A 21,267-nucleotide genomic window follows, 5' to 3' on the forward strand; every position below is an offset into this window, starting at 1 on the left:
GTACGTTACGTTAGTTATTATTAGTTACGTCGTACGTCGTACGTACGTAAACGTAAACGTAAAGTAAACGTAAACGTAAACTAAACTAAACTAATAATATATATATATATATATATATATATATATATATATATATATATATATATATATATATATTACCAGACTATTTTCTTTTCCTACAGGAACGCGTAGATATTCATTTCCTACACGTACAAGAATATTGCATGTTGCAAGAAGTGACAAGAGTTTCAAAAAATATGAAGACAGTTATAACGAAATCTATTACAATTTCCTGAGATACTCTATACTCACATAAACATTTTGCAATCGACCAATACTTTCTTTCTGGGAAATAATGACGTGATATAATACGATAAATAGATCTACCTTGTTTTGTGCTAACTTGATAGGTCACGCTGGTCTGTACAGTGACATCAATATCCGGTGATGATGTTACTCCGAAACTCGCAGCATCTGCCTTCGCCGATCGTCTCTTTGCTATCGATTTCTCGCCTTCCACGCCCGGTTCCGGTTCCGGTTTGGGTTCTGGTTTCGGTTTAGGCGTTGATTTGTCGACGGGTTCCGATTTCGGTTCCGGCTGCGGAAGTGGTTCAGGGAACATATCCTTAATCATAGGAAAAGATCGGCAACTTGGACCGAGATCGCTAGGTCTCCATCCGATGCCAATCCACGTTGTGGAGTTGGCTACAAGAATGCCTTCCAATTCCTTGCTCTCCTTCAATATCCGCCAGTAGAATGTAATATCGTCGGAGAATCGCTTCACCGAATACACATCCAAGTTTACGTCGATGCTTCTCACCGGTGATCCTGAAAGTGGAATTATTGATAGAGTAAGAACGATTGTCACGGACGGTTTCACCGCAAACTTATTGAGACAACGTTCGATATAGTTTGAGATCTTTTTAATCGCTTTTTTTTCATTTGATGCCAGTGCTCGCTCGCACTGGCAACTATTAAATGATTAAATCACTTCTGTTTCTATGGATTCATTAAAAAAGTAAAGGATCATCAGTCTTTAGCTAATACAACGTGATCGAGAATGGATAGTTGCGAATAAAATTAATTATTAAATCTCACAACAAATGTAAATATGTTGAATAATTTTTCACATATATTAAAGAATATGATAATAATATTTGTTATGTAAATTTGCTAATTTTTAATACGTTATTCGCTATATCTAAAATGCAATTAATAAATCAGAAGTTTAATATGCAAAAAAGAAAGGCGATTGAAAAAATTAATTTTTTCAAGGCAATTGACATATAATTTTATAAATATTTAAAAGTTTATAAATATTTAAAAGTTCTATTAAAATGTGTTTTATTTTCAATCACTAATAAAAATATCACTATATGCAATATTTGATGCAATTTGATGCAATTTCAAGAGAATCATTTAAAAAGATTTAATTTAACATAAGATAAAAATAAAAAGATATAAAAAGCACAAAGTTCATAACATTTCGTAAAAAAAAACTGTTATTTTTTATATGTTAATATTAGAAAAGAAATCAAATCCTTTCTTTTTCTTTTTCCAATCGTCTATATGTTTGATATCAAGATCAGCGAGACGCTGATATCGGTTCGGCTCTAGAAGCGGTTGTCGCAACTTATGCAAGAAATTCTCGAAGGGAAATTCTTACTCTTTGCGCAACCCGGACCGAACCATCCGGCGTCACAGTAGCACTGCTTGGTAGGCACGGTTGTGCCACCATGGTCGACGCACGTGCCCAGAATACCGCAGTCCGTGTCGTCCACGCACTCCTCCTTAATTTCGCACCTCGGACCGTGATAGAGACGGTCGCACCTGCACTTGCCTACCAGGGGACGTCCATGACCGCTACAGTTTTCTTTGTAATCCACCCTATCGCGAATCTGGTTGGCGGAAAAATTACATATTTTACAGACCATCCGATGGAAACTCGGAGAAACTCGGAGGAGAAGGAATTTTGCGAGAGAATTTGTCATTAATTTCATCTACAATTGTTACAGGATGTTTTGTGAGACATAAGATATGAATTGTCCTAAACAAGATAACATCAAAGCATCTTAATAAATTAATTTTAATGACGTCTTTAACATCAAGACATTAAATAAATCATTAAAACGTTATCTTACTACTTAGACAAAAATGTTTGGTTGGATTAATTGAAATTCTGATTGAAAATAGATGAATCAGAATTTTCTGGTTAACTCTACTAAAATTCTAGTTGAAATAATTGGAATTCTGATTGATATAATAATTGATATTAGACATAACACATTAAGAGAAAGTTTAAAAAATTCCGTAATAAAACACGATTATACATTATAATAATTAAAATAATTAAATATATTGCTAATTGAAAAAATATAATTTTTAATGATACATTGTCAATTCAAACAAAACTGTCAATACCAAAATATCTCAATAATTTATTAACAATTTTATATTTTTGTTTTTTATGCAACTTTTTCGTATCATTTTTTTAGTTTTGTTTAATAGCGAGTAAAACACACAACGTGTTAACATCGCAATGTATCGTGCTACAATTTCGTTGCTCAATTTCATTTTCCGTCGTTTCTCTCATCAATTAAATTATTCTGGATTTAATCGGGTTAAAAGCTGCATTTTCCAAGAGAAATCACGAGAAACTCACATCGATGTCAGCGCACGACCAAAATCTGTAGCTGGAGCCCCATTCCTCGGCCTCCCGTAGCAACCTGATGGTGCAGTCCGTGCAGGTGAAATCTGGCGGCAGTTGCACTGGGTACCTCTGCGCCCTGGAAAATCAGAAACATCAGGCTTAATTAGGTAATCAGGCTCGAGAAGAAAGACGCATCATCATATACTTATACTTTATACTTACGTCGCATCGCCCTCGACAAACTCGCTGTTTTTTGTGATGGGCGTCAAGTCGATCAGAGGTCTGTCATAAAAGTCTAAGATTTGAAGACGAAATCCTCCCTAAAAAGAGTGAATAAAATATATTAATTTTAATATTAAAAAATAAATAGACGTATAAATATGTAATAGTTTAAATATATTTGTCGTAAATATATCTTTTTAAATAAATCATTTTTTCTTTACTTTTCTTTACTTTTCACGCACATTTATTTTATTTCAAAATCTTATCTTAATTGTCGTAATTATTGCGCTACTCAACATTAAAAAGAGGATCAACAGAAGGATTATATTTTTGTGAGGAGTAAATCCGTGCGCCTGTCACGTATCTAGGAAATGAAGAATATGCTCCACAAGTCGTGAACTGAATGTCTGTCCATCCATCCATTTCTATTGTGCCCATTCATGCCATTCCGTTAAATTTATGGCTTTTTCCTCCTGAGTTCCGCAATAAATGACACATCAGAACAAGGCAAAGCTGCTGTATAAGTACAGCGGCTTCGATACCAACCAATACGGAATTGATGCAAGCAAATTCCGGTCGTACAATTTCTCGATTTTTTTTCCCCCCTTATAACTTGTCGAGTTGCAGAAAACATCGCAAATAATTCGTTCCGTCGCTGTCAATTGGCCACGCTATCCTCAATAAATCAACAATAACGGATCAAAATTTCTCTGCTTTGAGTTTACTGGCACAACTAATGTTATTATTCTACAATTTTTCATTGACATGTTAGTAATGACTATATTAATCTTCTAACATTAAATTATTAATATTAAATTAATAATATTATTATTATCCATCTCATTATACTTAAGTAATTTAATATTTTCAAAAATTTTAAATTCAAGATTCCTAATTTAGTTGTAATTCAAGGCGCCCAATTTGTTTACGGATATTCTGACCATCAGCTGTGGCTAGCAAATAAAAACGTGGAAATTATGTTATGAATTTTGATAAAAACACATCCATAGCCACGCAAGGATGTCGATAATTAGTAAAAAGAATCTGATTGCATTAATTAGAGTTCTGGATGAAAATGTACAAGAATTTTGTGATTCATTCTATTATATTTCTAGTTGAAATGATCAGAATTCTGATATATCAGAATCTTCTGGTTCATCCATTTTCAATCAGAAATTGTTTTCAGTATACGATGAATGAAATCACAAGCGTGTTGCATGCGCGAACGACGCGGATGTTTCTCGGTCACGTTATTTCTGTTAACGTTTACTCATAAAACGCGCCTCGCAATCACGCGCTTGCAACACCCACTTGGCGGTTTATGAAACGTGTCCCGAATTGAGAGCGCGCGACTAACTCGCGGAGGGCACAAGACCTCCTCCTTCCCTCCCTTACTTCACTCCTGCCTCCCCCCCCCCCCCATCCAATGTCCGCACTGTCCACGGGAGTAACGACAGCGGATCTCTAATGAACGGGTCGGATCCGGATCGAACGACCGATTGATATGCGCCACTGGTTGCGACGTGAGATTCTTTATCGTCGCGTCCCGAGCACCGTTAGGAAAGTGCGTGGTGTGCTTGTATGCAGGCCGAAGCAAGTTCATAAACGCTATTGAGTAACATCCGCATCCGTCTTGTTGTCCGTAGGAAGCAGCAACGTAAGAATTATCGCGACGCGATTAATAGCCGTAGATGCTATTGTAACTTAATCGAGGTGTGCAACGTGTAATTCCTCTTTCGGAATCGACAATCACTATTGTGGTCATCGGATCGAGTCTTTATCAACCTATATGATTATCCTTAGCCTCGTCATTGTTCTGATTATATTAATCGACAATGATTTCATTCAATTAATATTTTTGGCTGATTCTTATGTATTTTTTAATGTTGATTTTGAAAGTGAGATTAGAATTTATATCTTGCTTAAATTTTTTGTTTCCAACATATTTCTTTTTCAAAACTTATATAGAAATTAATCAAATTTTATACACATACTAATGAAACAATAATAAATATTCCTGCAAAAGTTTATTCGGATCCACTGATTTGTTAAAATGTTATTGACGAAAAATTGCAGCAAAATATACTCATTTTGCCGTAAAACCATTATAACTCAAATTGTTCGTTTTGTTTTTGCAATTGTTTCAGGACATATTCACGAGCTATAATATCGTCAAAATTTTTTTAATTATTAAAAATAAATGTTAAGAAAGGCTATGAACCAAATAACAACAAAATAAATATGTAAATATAAGAAACAAATATAATTATCACGATCTAAAGCAAATAACAAATAACAGATAAACTAAATTAAATTAAATTTAAATATATTAATTTAATTTATCTATTCTATTTAATTATGTTTATATATAACATTGAAGATGACCCGATCGGGCTCGAAACAAGGTCTGAGATTTGTTATTTGCTTGAGATCATGATAATTATATTTGTTTCTTATATTTACACATTTACTTTGTCGTTATTTGGTTCATAGCCTTTCTTAACATTTCTTTTTAATTTGTATTATTGAACCATGTTATATGATGCATTTTTTTAATTATATTGGCTGATTGTTTTAACTAAATTTATCTTCTGAATATTTTTTGTATGACGTCTACGATGCAACGAGCATTGGCGTATGCAAAAGACATGCGATGAACGAAAACCGGTGGCCGCCGTCAGCGATGTTTCGAGTTTCAAGAGGTCGCCGTGAAGGAGAAAGGGAAGCTACGAATTGCCACGGCTGCGTGGTACCGCTTCACACGGCGAACACACCTGCACTCTCGGCAGGCACGGTTGTTATTGTCGAATTTTTCTCGTGCCACAGATATTTTCATAGCAACGGAGAGGGGATCTGCAAATCGCTACGCCGCGCCGGCGGCCAAGATTTCAACCTGTCTCTGTCGCAACGTAATCCGCGCGCGGATGTTCATTGCGGTGTACCTTTCATCTTTCTATCTCGCCTAATCTTTCTGCGAATGACTACAAGAGAGATTTTGCAAAATTAGAAGCGACTCTTTTTCCGCATTTTTAACTGCGGTGGTTATTGATATATTTTTTTGTCTAATCTAGACGTATTAATAAAAAAAATAGAGAGAGAGAGAGAGAAAGAGAGAGAGAAAGAGAGAAAATACAATATTTAAATATTTTGCTTACTACGTTTTAAAAATTACAGTCCAAAAATTACAGTCTCCGATTAATCTTTGCAGGGAAGCTACATGGTGTAAGAATATAAAGGCTATATTCCAAAATTTATCTCCAATATTGAAAATCTATCTAGTGTACGTAACGTAAACTATAGATTTTCAGTACTGATAATAAAAAATTGTGAAACGCAGTCAAAGTATTCGATATTAGGTAAACTAATAGAACAACTAATCGTATGCTTATCTCAAAGTTAACGTTAAATTTAAATACAGTATTGATAAAAATATATATAACAAACATATAGACAAAATTAAAATTCTATCTGCTGTGGCTGAAAATTCAAAACATTTTATTCATGTCTGCAGTGTCTATATTTTTAAATCATTCAAAACAATCTTTTAATGCATCTACAATCTAATATACAACAGCCAAGAGCAACCATGTTGCTTTTTTCTTTTTTTAAAATGCAATTTAGAGCGGCATTTTGATTGATCAAAGAATAGCCGCTGTGTTTTGAATGGCTGCGTTTGGAACTTTGGGAGTGGAATACCTTATATTTTTATATCATAAAGGAAGCCACTATAATGTTAAAACAATGTTATATTTTGAAACAAAAATACAATGATTCATAAAACGTAAATCTTATTAAAGAAAAAACTGTAAGATTTTTAAAATAAAAAATCCCTCCCTCTGTCCTCTAAAGGTTAATTTATAGAGTAGATTTTTTTGTTAATAAATTTTACTCTTTTAAAATATTTGTAAAATTAATATATAAGTTTTCTCCCACGATTTCCATGTACATTGTTCTATTATCGCATATATTTATATCTATTATTATGTTTATTACGATCTGGATAGTGTAATATTTTCGAAAGAGATGCAATAATAGATCGCTTTTACTTTTACATTTATCTAAGAGTTGCAAAGAGAAAATGTAAATATCGCTCGATAATCGTGCCGCAAGGATGAAAATCGTTTCGAAAACGAGCATTTCCTTCGCTGAGCCTCACGCTTTGCTGAGCAAAAGAATCGAGGGTTTAGCCGAAGGCAAGAGACGACGCCTTCGTACTCGAACGATCATCATCGGCGACGTTCGAGTTACGGTATCCAGCATACCGATCTGTTCTGCCTTAGAGACACTCTAGGCTACACATTCTGCCTGCTCGCTTGCTTGCCTATACCGCCTCTATTCGTCCTACTCGTAGATGCCTACGAAGACCACGATCGTGAATAATTCAGCGTGCGTCACCTTGAGCGACGAGCGCGTGTAGGCAGAGAAAAGAGGAACCTCTTTGGCTCGGCACTCAGCACGTCGTGTCGTCGTCGTTGTCGTCGTGGTACTCCTCTCCTTTTCGTAGAACCACGTGCGGACAAATTCGTAATGTCCTGCGTCGAGTGTCCGAGTGATCGTTACGTTGAATACGAACGACCGGCAGCGATTATCGTTGAGCACAACGAACACGTCGGACGAGCGTTTTCCCCGTTTGCCTGACGGTGCAGTTAATGAACAATAAGGAGGCTGTTATTGCTGTTGTTATTATTATTTGACAATACTTACGCGCTTTTACTACTGCAGACGCGTCGAGAACGCAATAAAAAAAGGTGAAATAAAGGTTGCTCATTGTCTTGAGCTGTGAGAACGCTCGTTAGAAAGACAAGATAAATAAATTATTGCTTTTGATCTGTGACGTTTTAATGATTTGTAAACTATCAGATTTGATGGATTTATGGTCGTGACTGTGTTAAAAGCATAGAGATTTGTATAGAAGCTTCTCTCTTAGTTGACAAGTTTACAAAAATCAAGTTCGTACGTAGGTGAAATCAATCAAGTAACTTTTATATATATCATCTTGATCTTTGAAAGTAAAATTAAGGTCACTTATTAACTCTATAATAATCTATCGTATACACTATAAATAGATTTTTATATGATTCTAATATAATTGATAACATATATGATCCAATTATTTCTTCGTATTGCAATTTCAGAATTTCTGCAAGAATTTCTCGTAAAGGTTTCTTTCTCAAATATTAATAAAAAAAAACGTATATCTTTTACGATCCTGTATAATTCTCTGATAATATACAATATTCCCGCAATATTCTCAACGTTTCGTTCTTCGACAGTGCTTTCCGAAAGCTCGTAAAAGTATCTGTTTCTCTCTCGCTTTCTCGTAATTGACGGGGACCGACAAGAATTAATTTAAAAATAGAGCAAGGGCTATCGTTTATGGTCTCTCCTAAAGTTCTGATAACACACGGCGTCTCGTTAATCTCACGCTTCACGATCAGTTAATGCTTTCTTCGAAGTATCACAAAGCTTTCTCCTTCGAGTCGATCATAGGTATCATGCGTTCAACAAGACTGCGTCATGCAATCGATGAGTAATTTAAATTCAATTTATCCGGATTTAAATCTAGATTTTAATCGCTCTGTGTTGCACGAACTTTAATTTTAGCTATTTAGAAAGCCTACTCCTTATAAACGGACGGCAGTCTTATTATAATGTGCAATGTGTGCGCTATGTAAAAGGGTTAATTACCGACATATAAAAAGAGAGATAGAAGGAGAAAAAGAAAGTGAGAAAGAGAGAGAGAGAAAGAGAGAAACTTTGAAGTGCGGTATACGAAGAATGCTCCATTATGCCAAACGCGTTTTACGTCCGCATCAACCGAGGACGCGGAGCGGTCTGGGAAGTAGTCGGCGCTACAGAGAAAGTGGTCCCAATGTGAAATAATAAAACGCACGGTACGTGATTTTATCCCGTCTTCACGTAACCGCTGATATGACTTTTAAACAGCCAGAAATTGCCTGAAAGTGCGGATGTGTAACGCGCGGCGAATTTAACACCGATGGCGACCAGGCGTGTTACGTTTTGTTTCTCCTTTCTCCCTCGCGTGGATCTACGAGAAATTCACGAACGAGACATTTCATGCGGTACGAGACCGAACGATGTTATAAGGCGATGATAATCCATTCAGAAACGAGTTTTTCTGTGTGTATGTCTCGTACATAGCAAAAATATTTTATATAAATTGTGTTAGAGATGATCACTCACTTTATTAAAATTTATTGTTAAATTTTTAACATATCCGAATATTAATTTTACATAATATAATGTCATTTGCCTATTCTGTGTTAAATTGATATTCAATATTCCTTAGTATCAGAACAACATAATTTATAAACAAATGCAGAACGAGTAATAAAAAATAATAGCAATAAATAAAAATAATGTATTTTAAAACGTAAATTCTAAGATAAATAAATAAAATAAAAAAAATTTTTAAAAAGTATTAAGTTAATATATATTATAAATTAATTTATAACATGTTTTACAGAAAAAATAAGCTTCTATATGGAACGCATAATTTTGCTCAATGTGTAAAAATTTTTTTTAGTTATAGATACAGATCTGAAAACAATTTTGTTAGCTCAAAATAATTACAATACATAGAAAATTTAAGCGTGATGAATAATATACAAAAAGTTTTGTCATTTTAACAACCAGCTTGAGCATCCTACATGTAATTATTTTAGTAGTTCAATTAAATTACTTTCAGATCAATTTAAATTTGTCGATACTTCGGCAAAATCATTCTTTCTGTATGCACTAAGAAAAAATAGCCTAAGTTTAAATAAATATTTATTTGGATATCGCCAACGGCACCAACTAAATTTACTTACAATAAATAAATATTTACTTAATAAAAAAAGTAATTGTTAAATCAAATTAATTGTTTTTTTTGTTTACCAAATAAATATATTTTTATATTTAATAAATATTTAGTACTATTCAAATAAATATTTTATTGAAATTTAGAATATATATATTTTTTTCTCAGTGTGGGTTTCGACACTATGTTACTTTATTTACATTATTATAAATCGATAAAAAATTTCGATTTCATTGCTATAATCCGATAAAAAATTTCAAAGGACTCGTAAAAACTTAACTTACCCTGTGTGGATAGGCGAGGTGCCACGTGACATTAAATTTGCTTCCTGCCAGTAACGATGTTTTGACGTGGCCTGAAAAACAATATTTGAAATCAAAATTAGACTATGATCATAATCTTTTGAGTAAAGTGAGATCGGTATTAATAAATAAAGTAAAATATCGTGTTCCGCATCATCGACGATTGATTCTGAAATTTCATCGCCGTTAAAAGTTACGAGGCCTGATTTTGGCCTCGTTCGAGTTTGTCGCAACCTGTTTGGCCGAAGGCCACGTATCGCTAACGCCGATAAGTCGCAATCTAACACTCTAAAAATGTGTATGCTCGTCACGGGATATTTCTGGCTTATTAATTTACATTCAGCCTTTTACTGAAGTATCGAGCATTCTATCAAGCTTTTCAAATGAGACGAAACTTTGAAATCAATCTGTAGGAGAGAGCGAAGAAATTGTGGACGCAAAATAAATGATATTATTGCGGTATATTAGAGTAGCGATAATTTCTCATTTCTCATTATATCCAGTGATAATCCGATATATATGTTAGTATCATTTAACACGTGATCATAGAACGCTATTCTAATGAAGATACACCATTTACATGTTTTTGATGATTTTAACATAGGAGAAAATAAAATATTTGCGAATACTTAAAGCAAAAGTAAAATACAGCCGCCGATTATTTATTATTTATTATAAAAAAATTTTTTATTCAAAGAATTGACATATAGTATTAATATAAGCTAATAATTTTAAACAAAAAACAAAACTGATTCGACCTTAATTTGCGTGACGATAAAGGTTTTGTTTTTTATTCAAAATTACAGTTTTTTATTCAAAATTACAGTTTGTACAGATATTTTATAAATGTTAATTATTATATATAATTTAAAGATAAATGATTAGAATATCTACTTTTGAATATTATTAATTGATAAAATTATTAATTGATAAATAACGGCAGCTTTATTTAACTTTTCTTTAGGTATCGGCAGTTCCCCCATTTTCTCTTAGACTACATAAAATTTCACCGCTCGCTTTAAGAAAAAGAATTACATAAAACAGATGATCTATTACGTGCGTAAACGAATTTAATCAAGCATATACATTTCTTGAAGCTTGAAGATTTATTGAATGGATATTCTGCTAATATTTGATCTTTGAGAGATTTCGAAAGAAATTAGAAACAATATATTTTCCTGTGCAATATAATCGCTTTTCAATCAATATTTTACGTCATATTTCAGCTTTCTTTTTATTATGATGATTATTTAAGGAAAAAGAGAACAATCTGATATCATAGATATCAAATCCGTGAAGTTTACGCATTAATTTAATATAAATGCAAATAATTGATTACCCTCGGTACTGTTTTAATCAACTTTCCGGTATTACTGTAATATCGGTCTCTTCCGCTTCCCCAAGTCTACGGAAGGAAAGCGATTCTTCTCTTCTACTGACCGAGCAGAGCCGTCAGAGCGGCTCGATTAAATTATAACCGCAGAAAAAAAAATTTATTGCCGCGTTCGCACAGTCGGTATGCGTTAGTGCAATCGCGAAGGTAGTCAAGTCAAACCGCGGCTAGTTTTAGTCATTATAATTCAGAATTGAGTGTGAGGCAACATTAATAAAAATTACGAGGGAACATTCAGATGGATTTCATATCCGCAGCGACAAAAATTTTCAGAATCTTTCCCACACACAACAGTGCTGAAATAAAGATTTAGTTATAGACACAGATTAGAAAATAATTTCGTTAGACTAAATAATTATGTAGGACGTTTAAGCTGATTGCTAGCATAAATTTTTATAGTATTGCTCATCGAACTTTTTACATATATAATTATTTTTGATGGTTCAACAAAATTATTTCAAATCTGTATCCAGCTAAATTTTTAGATACTTTAGATACAGTAAAATCGTCTTTCCGGTAGAAAGAATGATTCTTCACAGTTATTTCTTATTCAAGAAATTATACAATAATTACAATTAAAAATTGGACAGACTTTAGATAAAAATATACTTTCTTCTTCTATTTCCTAGCGGATTTTTCAATTAGTAAGAAACAAGCTAAACATCAAGAAGTAATACAATAATACGTAATTGGATTACTTATTGAAATAGTATTGGCAAATGAGAAAGATACAATTGCAATCATTTAATTCGTTAATTGTAGTTGACGTAAATGTCACTACGCAATCACACGCACTTACGTAGCGTGACGCGCGCATTCGAGCTGCAATTTTCTACAACCGGTTACGCGACTTTTTCGCAATTTCATGCGACGCGTGAGAGAATGAGTAGCGTGGTACAAATTAATCACTTCCCCGATAATGAGCGAGGAGGTGGATAAATGAGAGCGATGGGGTTAGCGCACAGAAAGAAGTCTCCACGAAGAAGACTCTTTTTTTCTCGAGCTAACGAATAATTCACATTACCTACACGAGAGAGAATAATGATATCTCTCTTTTCTCTGCCGTTGCATAATCCGTGCGGCACCATCTACGGCGTAGTCTTAATTACGCTTTCGCAAGGAAAAATGTGGGGGAGAAGGGAGCATCGATGACACCGAGCAAGGTAATTGCGACGATTTCACGTTGTCGCGCGATGCAACAATGTGAAAACGCCGAATGTAATAATTATGATCTACGTTTTCTCATGGCAGCTTTCCACCTCGTTGGCTTTACCATTTTAGATCGAATTAGTTCCAAAAGAAGATTAGAAAAAAAGTAAGAGTTCCAAGAGAGAGTAAATAACAATACTCCTCCTCCCCCTCCCCCCTCCCAGTTTTTCGATATATTTCTTGTCGCGAGAATGATGCATCAAGAAGCATGATTGAGAGTTCTCTGTTTTAACTTTTTCACTGCGGCCCTTAAAAAAGAAAACATACAGAAGAAATGTTTTGTTATTTTAATGCAGACCTGATTTTATTAGAAACATCTGTTAAAAAAAATAATTTTTTTAAATTCAATTTAAGGACATTTTAATAAATTAATTCATACTAAACAATTTTTTTCAAAATATTGACTCTTTCAAACGTATAAGTGATCTCAGATGAATTAAAGAAATTCAACAGATAATGTCTTCAAATTTAAACATTGTATTATATAATACAATGTACATAGAGTCTGAAAAGATTAAAAATGTAACTCACACACACACACACACACACACACACACACACACACACACAGATCTAAAAATAATTTTGTTGCTCTAAATAATTACGTAGGATGTATTCAAGCGTAATAAGGAATATTACAAAAAATGTTGACATTCTAGTAATTATCCTGAATATCTTACATAACTATTTTGATGGATCAACAAAATTATTTTCAGATGTGTATCTAGCTAAATTTTTTAATTTCATTCCAGCAAAATTCACCATTCTTTCCGTGTATGTTTTTCTTTTCAAGGGCCAAAAGCGCAAAAAGTTAAAATGAAGAATTCTTGATTGTGTGTAGAAATATAAAATCCTATTTTTCTTAGCGCAGAAAATGAAATATTTATTTAATTATTAATGCTATTTTCATATCTTGCCCATCTCTTGCATCTTATGTGCATTCAATCTCGCAGATATTCTTTCTTCGGAGGGGAAAGAAGGTCAAGTTGCGATCTTCCTTAACTATCACGGTCAGTTTCGCTCTTCCCCTCTATAGATGCGGCCCTGGGTATCAGCGGTTAGGTACGCGTAAAACATGAAAGGTAATGCCCGCGAATACCGAGAGGCTCGCGCTCCCTTCATGCAAGCTGGTGAAAGTCGCTTCGAATCGGACTGACTGGCGACGACGTCGGCGGACTGTATCTCTCTACCGGGAGAGGGAGATCGAGCGTCCGCTTTAATGTCGTTTTCCCATAGATAGAAACCCGTGCCCCCTGCACACCATACATTCAACCCTCCCGCTCTCTGTTCCATTCCAATAGACAAGGAGCGCGCGACTCTCGTACGAAAAGTGCCTTCGCCGCGGTTTCCACAAAACACGAGGTGCTCTCGATCAACTTCCGACTCTCAGAAAACTCTAATTCTTGTTTTCCCGTGTGTATTACACTGCTGTCTCCCGTACGATTCCGACATTTCATCGAAAGCTGAATATTGCTGAAATATCTAAAAATTTAAGTGTATCACTGAGAAAAATGTCTGGTTGAAAATATTGTAGACGCACCAGAAAAATTGTGATCAGAATTCCGGTTGTCATAACTAGAATTTAATAGATTTAACAAGACACAATTCTTTATTTATCCAATTTCAATTAATCCTAAACATTTTTTTTTAAGGTACAGATCTGAAAATGATTTTCTTGGATGATCAAAATAATTATATAGGAAATTCAAACATGATGATGCTGCTTATTATGACTGTCAAAAAACTTTGACATTCTAATAACTAGCTTTCTATATTATTATTTTAATATTCTAACAAAATTTATTCTCTGCAAATTTCTAGCTAAATTATTAGAAATTATTAGATATTTCATCTAAACCGTTTTTTCTGTGAATACTTTTCGAAAAGTGCTCGAGATAATTAACATTTCGCAGTGTTTGGTGTTATATTTTGTGTCCTAAATAATTAAAAATAATTAAAAATTCGGTTTCGTTATTAATAAATTAATTTTCGTATTTTAAATATATTTCGTCAAACTTTTGTGTACTTTAAATTTTTGACAAAAAAGTTAGGTCTATACATTAAATAATTTTCTCGATAACGATGATAGCTACGGCTTCAACGTAAGACTTTTTTCATAAATTTTCAAGAGTGAAAATAATCTTCTGGCATTATAATCATCTAACTATCTAACATCGTTTTCCAGATAACAATAGTTTGTCTATATCTACAGTGCCTAACTTTTCTGTCAATGTAAAAATACGTAAAAAATTTTTGTTTTTTAAATGTAAAAAAGTTTCTATTGTTTGTTTTTCAGAAATAATTAGATTAAACAACATATATTTTCCAACTAATACATCTCTTTGTTCTCTAAGAATTTGATTCTAAACTAAGGAGTTTTTGCAATAACGTGAATCCAAATACGATGAACGCTAAAGTCATGTTATTCTTTTCTTAATTAGTTGTTAAGAAGAAGACAATCTGACCTTAGCGTTCACCGTATCTGAATAAACGCTATTGCAAAAACTCTCTACTAACTATTAAGATTTCCATAATTAATTAAGATTAATTATGGTAAAATTAAGGTAAATACTTAAAATCTGAAATATATCATACACTCGGACTAATAAGGAATACTAAGTACAATAATAATAATATTCTTGAGGCTTCCATGAGTGCTTTTTATAAAGATTATGCGTTTCGCCGATTTTCTCTGTGTCTAGACCCATTCTTGGAATGCCAACGTTTCGTAAATCTTTTCCAGTCCACTTTATTAGGGCGAGGAGTAGCCTGATACTCCCCTGAGCTGTTCCTCACTCTTATGAAGTGGACTGCAAGGTTGGCATAATAATAATAATGATTTATAGTAGCACTCACCACGTGGCATGCCGCACGGTGCTGGCGTTCTGGCATTATCTAGGAAGTCCAGATCGTAATGCCTTGCTGGCGGGAATGTCAGAGCCACGTGAGCATGAGCAATTCGCCAGAACATCATCGTTATTAATGTCATCAGCAGCATCATCAGGAACGACGCGAGGAGCGTCGAGCGTTCCGTTCTTAGCGACATTTTTTCGTGGAAGCTTGTTTTCGCAAGGGAAAATAGTCTCTGGCAAAAAAATGACACACTCTTTACGTTTCTGTGTCTTTTATCAGTGATTTTTGCTCGCACACTCCTGAGATCCGCCTGCTACTGCTATTGCTACTTCTGAGTCCTTCCACCCTGCCCGGCATGAGCGAGTCCAGTCGTTCCTGCTCACTTCGGTGAGGCCGATCTGAAAGTCGAACGATGAACTTTGTTATTTACAATTGATCGCCGATCTCAATTATCGATCGGAGTAACAGTCGTATTTTCTCGGGATCTCGATATGAAAAGCGTATTCAGTGCGATAAATGTTATTATGAATTTATATGATGTATCCGATTCTCGTTTGTATTACCTTTAGAGCTAAACTTATGATAATTCAAACATCATACAGAAAAAGAGAATTAAAAATATCTAAATTTACCTTTTGTATTTCTTAGATATCCAAAGTTTTCTCTATACAATAAATTTAAAGTTTTTCTAAGATAAATTTTCCCAAGAGTTAACTAAATGCAGATATGAAAAATTTTGTTTAAATCAAAATAATTATATAGGATACTTAAACTGATTGTTAGAAACTTTTTTTATAACGTTGTTATCAACTTAAGCGTTCGTCATGATTTATTTTGATGATCCAACAAATTATTTTCTGTATTTACAATTTTTAGCAAAACCGTGCAAGAATTGTAAAGCATAAACAAAAAAAGAATTTTAAGTTCATAATTTTATAAAATTTATTTTGTTTCAAACACTCAGACCTATTCTATTTGAGGATCATCGATCACGTAATCTCTTCTCTCAAAAGTGAGAAGGTAAACAGTGAAAGTTTCGCCTCAAAGAACGATAAGGAATAAAAATCTTCACTTGGATTTGCCGAAATGATGCTTGAACAACTTTTTTTCGGCGCGCAAACACGTAAGAATTGAATTGGAGGAGAGATTTGTTCGAAAGAGACGAAAAGGTGAAAAGTGAAAAATGGAAACGTTTACGTGCAGATTGCACGATTGAGTGCCTGCCCGGTCGTATGTTAATTCATCCGTTCGCGAAGACGCGTGGGAAATAGCTCATGTGAAGATAGATACGAAGAATCGGCAGGAAGAAGATGCATAAGTGCCGTAACCTTGCCGTCATACTGCGTTTTGTTCGCAATAACGCAACACTTTGACTTATATATCAATTTAATTTTATATTACATTAAATTAAAATTCCATGCGTCACATTATTTCGAAATAGACAAAAAAGATTTTTCTTTAGCATTTTTGCCAAATGTTGCATATAAATAAAAAAATAAATTATACATATATTAAATATATTGAAAAATCTATAATCCGTGAAATTGTTACTATATACTATTTCAAAAGAGTGAGATAGCTCGAATCATATCGCTTTCTCTCCTCTTATCTTTCTATCTCAGTGTAGATAAAAAAAAAACAGATTTAGTAATAGTGAAATTTCCATACTTTATCAAGATGCTACTAGACAGAAACCTACGTAAATACATTCACAAACACGCCTGCCAGTTCTTCGATAGCTTTCGCCATGTTAGGCGCTTGTTTCTTTGCACAACTCCAATGTCCGTTAATCGGTGATGATGTACGTCGGCATGCCAGGCACGAGAACGTAATAATTGCAAAATAAACACGTAACGAGTGGATCAGAAGAAGAGCCTGACGTATGCGGCAAGTGCAAAAGAAGAAGGAGAAGCAACAGCTTACTTTTCCTCGACTCGCTATCGATCTTCGCGATCGTACTTTGCGAGCTGAGATCTTGCAGATCGTATAATTCGAAGGATACCCGATCTCTTACATGAACATCCTCTTTGCCACTACCATCACCTTCTCCTCCATTTCCGTTGTCGAGACAGAAGGATGTGCGTAGAAAAAGTTCCGAGAAAGTCGCCAGGATAAACGAAAGAGGAAAGAAAGAGGTTGAATGTGTTTAATGTTTGCGCGGTTGAATGTGTTTAATGTCAGAGAGATGTCGAACAATAAAAGTTATTAAATAATATTAAACTAATGTATCTCATAGAATTAAACATGTGAGTATATACAATCAATAGCAGATAAATGCCTTTTAACGAGTCTAACTGGATTTTAAGTGCTCTCTTTTTTAATTCTATGTAAATTTATATACTACGTGTAGTTCTTCAAACTACGCGCTGATATGATTTTTCGGTCCTGAAGTGCAAACTCCATTTATTTATTTCCAACTGCAGTTTTATATATATATATATATATATATATATATATATATATATATTACAAGTTAAATGACTAACAATTAAAAAATTCGGTACTCATTAGCATGAAAAATTATTAAATTTAACAGCGTGAGTCACATACATCTCCTGACACTTCGTAGCATTCTTGACGATTCGCGGCGCCCTTTGTAAAAAAAGCATCATCGTCTTTAAATGAGCGAGATGACTGACGTGAAACTGATTATATCCTCCTAAACTTTTTCACGATGCAAATTATAAAAGAATAATGAAATTCTTATTTTTGGATCCTTTCTGCTGAGTTTCTTCAATAAGTTTTAGGAATTGAAGATTAAGATATGATTTTATATTATTTTGCTATGTTTATATGATAATAATATTTTTGAATAAATATAATATATTGCTAATTCTACTATCATTGAAAAGATATTCAAATCCTTACTACATTACTTACTTACTATTTAATGTTTTATTATTTCTAAAGTAATGATCAACTTGCAATCCAATAAAAAATATAAAATAATTGTATATTGTAACATGAAAATGTGAAATACTTTACAACAAATGCTTAAATAAATAATAAACATTGCTTCATATTTTATAATCTCATTAAAACTGATTTTTGAAAAAATAGAAATCTTTAAATCTTTTTAAAGCCAAATGGAAAAAGAAAAATATCATAATTTTACAAGATGACAATTTTTTTAATTTAATAAAGGAATAGAAAGTATTTAAATGCAAAATTTACAGTAAGTTAAGAAATAGCATATAATTATGAAAATTATGACATTAAGCTATATAAATCTTTAAAACCTATTTCCTCATTTCCTTTAAAATAAATTTTTTTTGAGTATGGAGGAATTTATATTTCCACGATACACACACATACGCACAAGAATTAGACACAATTTCACAACGCAAATTCCGGTTCGATTTATTTCTTGTGAATAAAACATACTTTCTATTGCACACGCTATTTGCTGCGCATGGCGCGCTCATGAGTCATCGAAGTTGAGATACCACCATCGGAAGAACTGTGCATACCGTACGTCCGGATCGGTGGCGAACAATGGGTGCGCAGCAGCCACCAACCGGTAATTATCTTATCGTTAACTTCTCTTTCACGAGTCGCGGACGTGCGAAAAGCCACCACCATCACGGGAACCGAAATCCCCAGGGAAGCTGTTCGATAACACTTGAACATCGTTCATTGGGAATGTTTATTTATTTAGATTTGTTTTTCATGATATTTTTTTTAGCAACTATCAGTCTTTCAGCGAAAACTAGCATTTAAAAGAAATATAATTTTATAAATTATATTTCTTTAGCTGCTAATTTTCTTATAAATTCACATTGAATTATTTGAGTAGGATAAGGTCGCCTATTATCGATTCCCAATATGAGCGAGATTTCTGCTAAACTAATAAGCGCATGTGGTTGATTTTATTATGAACTTATTACTCATAGAGTGAAATATATTTAGTAGAAAACTCATTATTAAATCATGCGTAGCAGTTGTGAAAAAAGATTCTTGAAATTGGATGTTTTATTGAGGTTAGTCTTCAAATTTTATTTTAATTATATAATAAATAAATATTTGATAATAAAGTGAGCAGAGAAAGCATGCAGAGATAGAGTAAGATCGTATTAATAGAAAAACAAAAACAGTGATAATAATTTGTTTAACTGTAAAGATTAAATTTGGTGATCATGAAACCGCAAGGAAGTCGTAATATGAGATACTTATGGTATTCCTAGCTAATATGAGAGCATAAACAATTCAATATTTCAAAGTATATTATTGAAATATTAAAAATGATGATTTTATTATTAAGATTACTCACACACACATACTCACATACACACACATCGAAAAATTATATAATTATTATGTATAACATTCAAATTCTTTGTTCCTACTTGCATGTAATAAAATAAAAGCGTGTATAAACAGCTTATCTTTATTTTTTTAGTTTTCTGTTATGAAATACCATCTCATACAAGAAAACCCTTGTATCTTTTTATTAGAAATTCTTTTTTTTGAATGAGCAAAATCAGCACTTTCAATAAAAAAATTTCACATACAACAAAGTATAGCTACTATCGATCGCTAACTTTTGGTGATAAATCTTGAATATATTTCCCATAAAATTGACACGAAAATAAGAATTAAGGTTGCAAATTAAATAAATTACAAGTCTTTAAAAAAAGGTATCTCATATTAGGCAACTTTATAAAATCCAGCTTGACCGTTAAAGACTCTTTTATCTCTATTTTTTTTACTTCACATTTATGGTTGTGAGACATTCTTTATTTATTATTGCTTATAATATTTTAATTGTTTATTTTATGTATTTCTCTAGCATTTCTATATTGAAGAATATCTCTGTAGCACATGATGGTGCATGACGGTTCGTGTAAAAAGAGGCGACAAACGCGACATATGTGAGGAAATTCTTTGTTGTTAAGTCCTGTGACGCGAATCAAACGGCGTGAAAATATCATGGATTGGAACCACTTGTGCGTTGCATAATTCGCGACTAGAATAGAAGCGTGAAGACACGATGCATCGAGGACGATCTTCCCATCGCTATGACACATCGAGCGACGTCGATGAAAGGTTTTATTCAGGCATCGGATTTCCACGTGGGAAGCAACGCGGGAGGAATAAATATGCACACAACATGGTGTATTGTTCCTCAAACTGCAGGCAGTGAAGATGTACCACAGCAGGCTAATTGGTAGAAAGGAAAAGGCTTGTCTGCGTAATGGATAATTAAGAATTTCGCAGCGAGTTAAATCTGAAGTAAATTTCTTTCTAAAAGAAACGAGAAAGCATCTGAAAGATGTTTACAATGAAAAAGAAATGGTTGCACTTACTATAATTAAAATACAAAGAAAGTTGTAAAGGACTCTTGATAACGTAAAAGTTACATTTTTATATTTTTTATCATAATTTAACCCTCCATCTGCAATTTGACTCTTTTCCGACACAAGGTGAAGGTGTGATTTCTAAAACACATTTTTAGTCTATGTATTTTATGTCTCTAAATTTTGAATCCAAACGATGCTATATGACGGGACATTAATTTCAGAAAAAATTTAAGTTGAGATAGTTTTTGAGATAAGAGGGATCAAATATAAATTGAATTATTTTGATTCTCGGTATCTCCAAAACTACTCCTATGCTCAACTTAAATTTTTCTAAAATTAAGTGTAACATCACTTCGAAAAATAAATTCTCTCGTTTACTTTTAAATTTTACCCTCATTTTTGCTTAAATATTTAACTTTCGATATTTAAACATTTGAGTTAAAATACTATTTGTTAATGTATTATAATAGATATGTTAAAAAGTGTAACCATGAATCTTTTCACATTTCTAAAAA

At 33.2% G+C, this 21,267-nt stretch overlaps 1 protein-coding gene across 1 annotated transcript in view; it reads right to left on the reverse strand.

Moving 5' to 3' along the window:
- LOC105618647 overlaps positions 1–15,600 on the reverse strand; it is a 23,280-nt gene extending 7,680 nt beyond the window's left edge. Inside the window, exons 1-6 of the mRNA XM_012200177.1 lie at positions 15,456–15,600; positions 9,980–10,050; positions 2,873–2,970; positions 2,663–2,786; positions 1,667–1,898; positions 388–828 (exon numbers count right to left, since the gene is read on the reverse strand). Coding sequence (XP_012055567.1) covers positions 388–828; positions 1,667–1,898; positions 2,663–2,786; positions 2,873–2,970; positions 9,980–10,050; positions 15,456–15,600 — 1,111 coding nt within the window. The remainder of the gene's footprint in view (positions 1–387; positions 829–1,666; positions 1,899–2,662; positions 2,787–2,872; positions 2,971–9,979; positions 10,051–15,455) is intronic.
- Positions 15,601–21,267: the final 5,667 nt, after the last annotated feature.

Source organism: Atta cephalotes (genome assembly GCF_000143395.1).
Source record: "Atta cephalotes unplaced genomic scaffold scaffold00017, whole genome shotgun sequence".
Taxonomy (NCBI): Eukaryota; Metazoa; Arthropoda; class Insecta; order Hymenoptera; family Formicidae; genus Atta; species Atta cephalotes.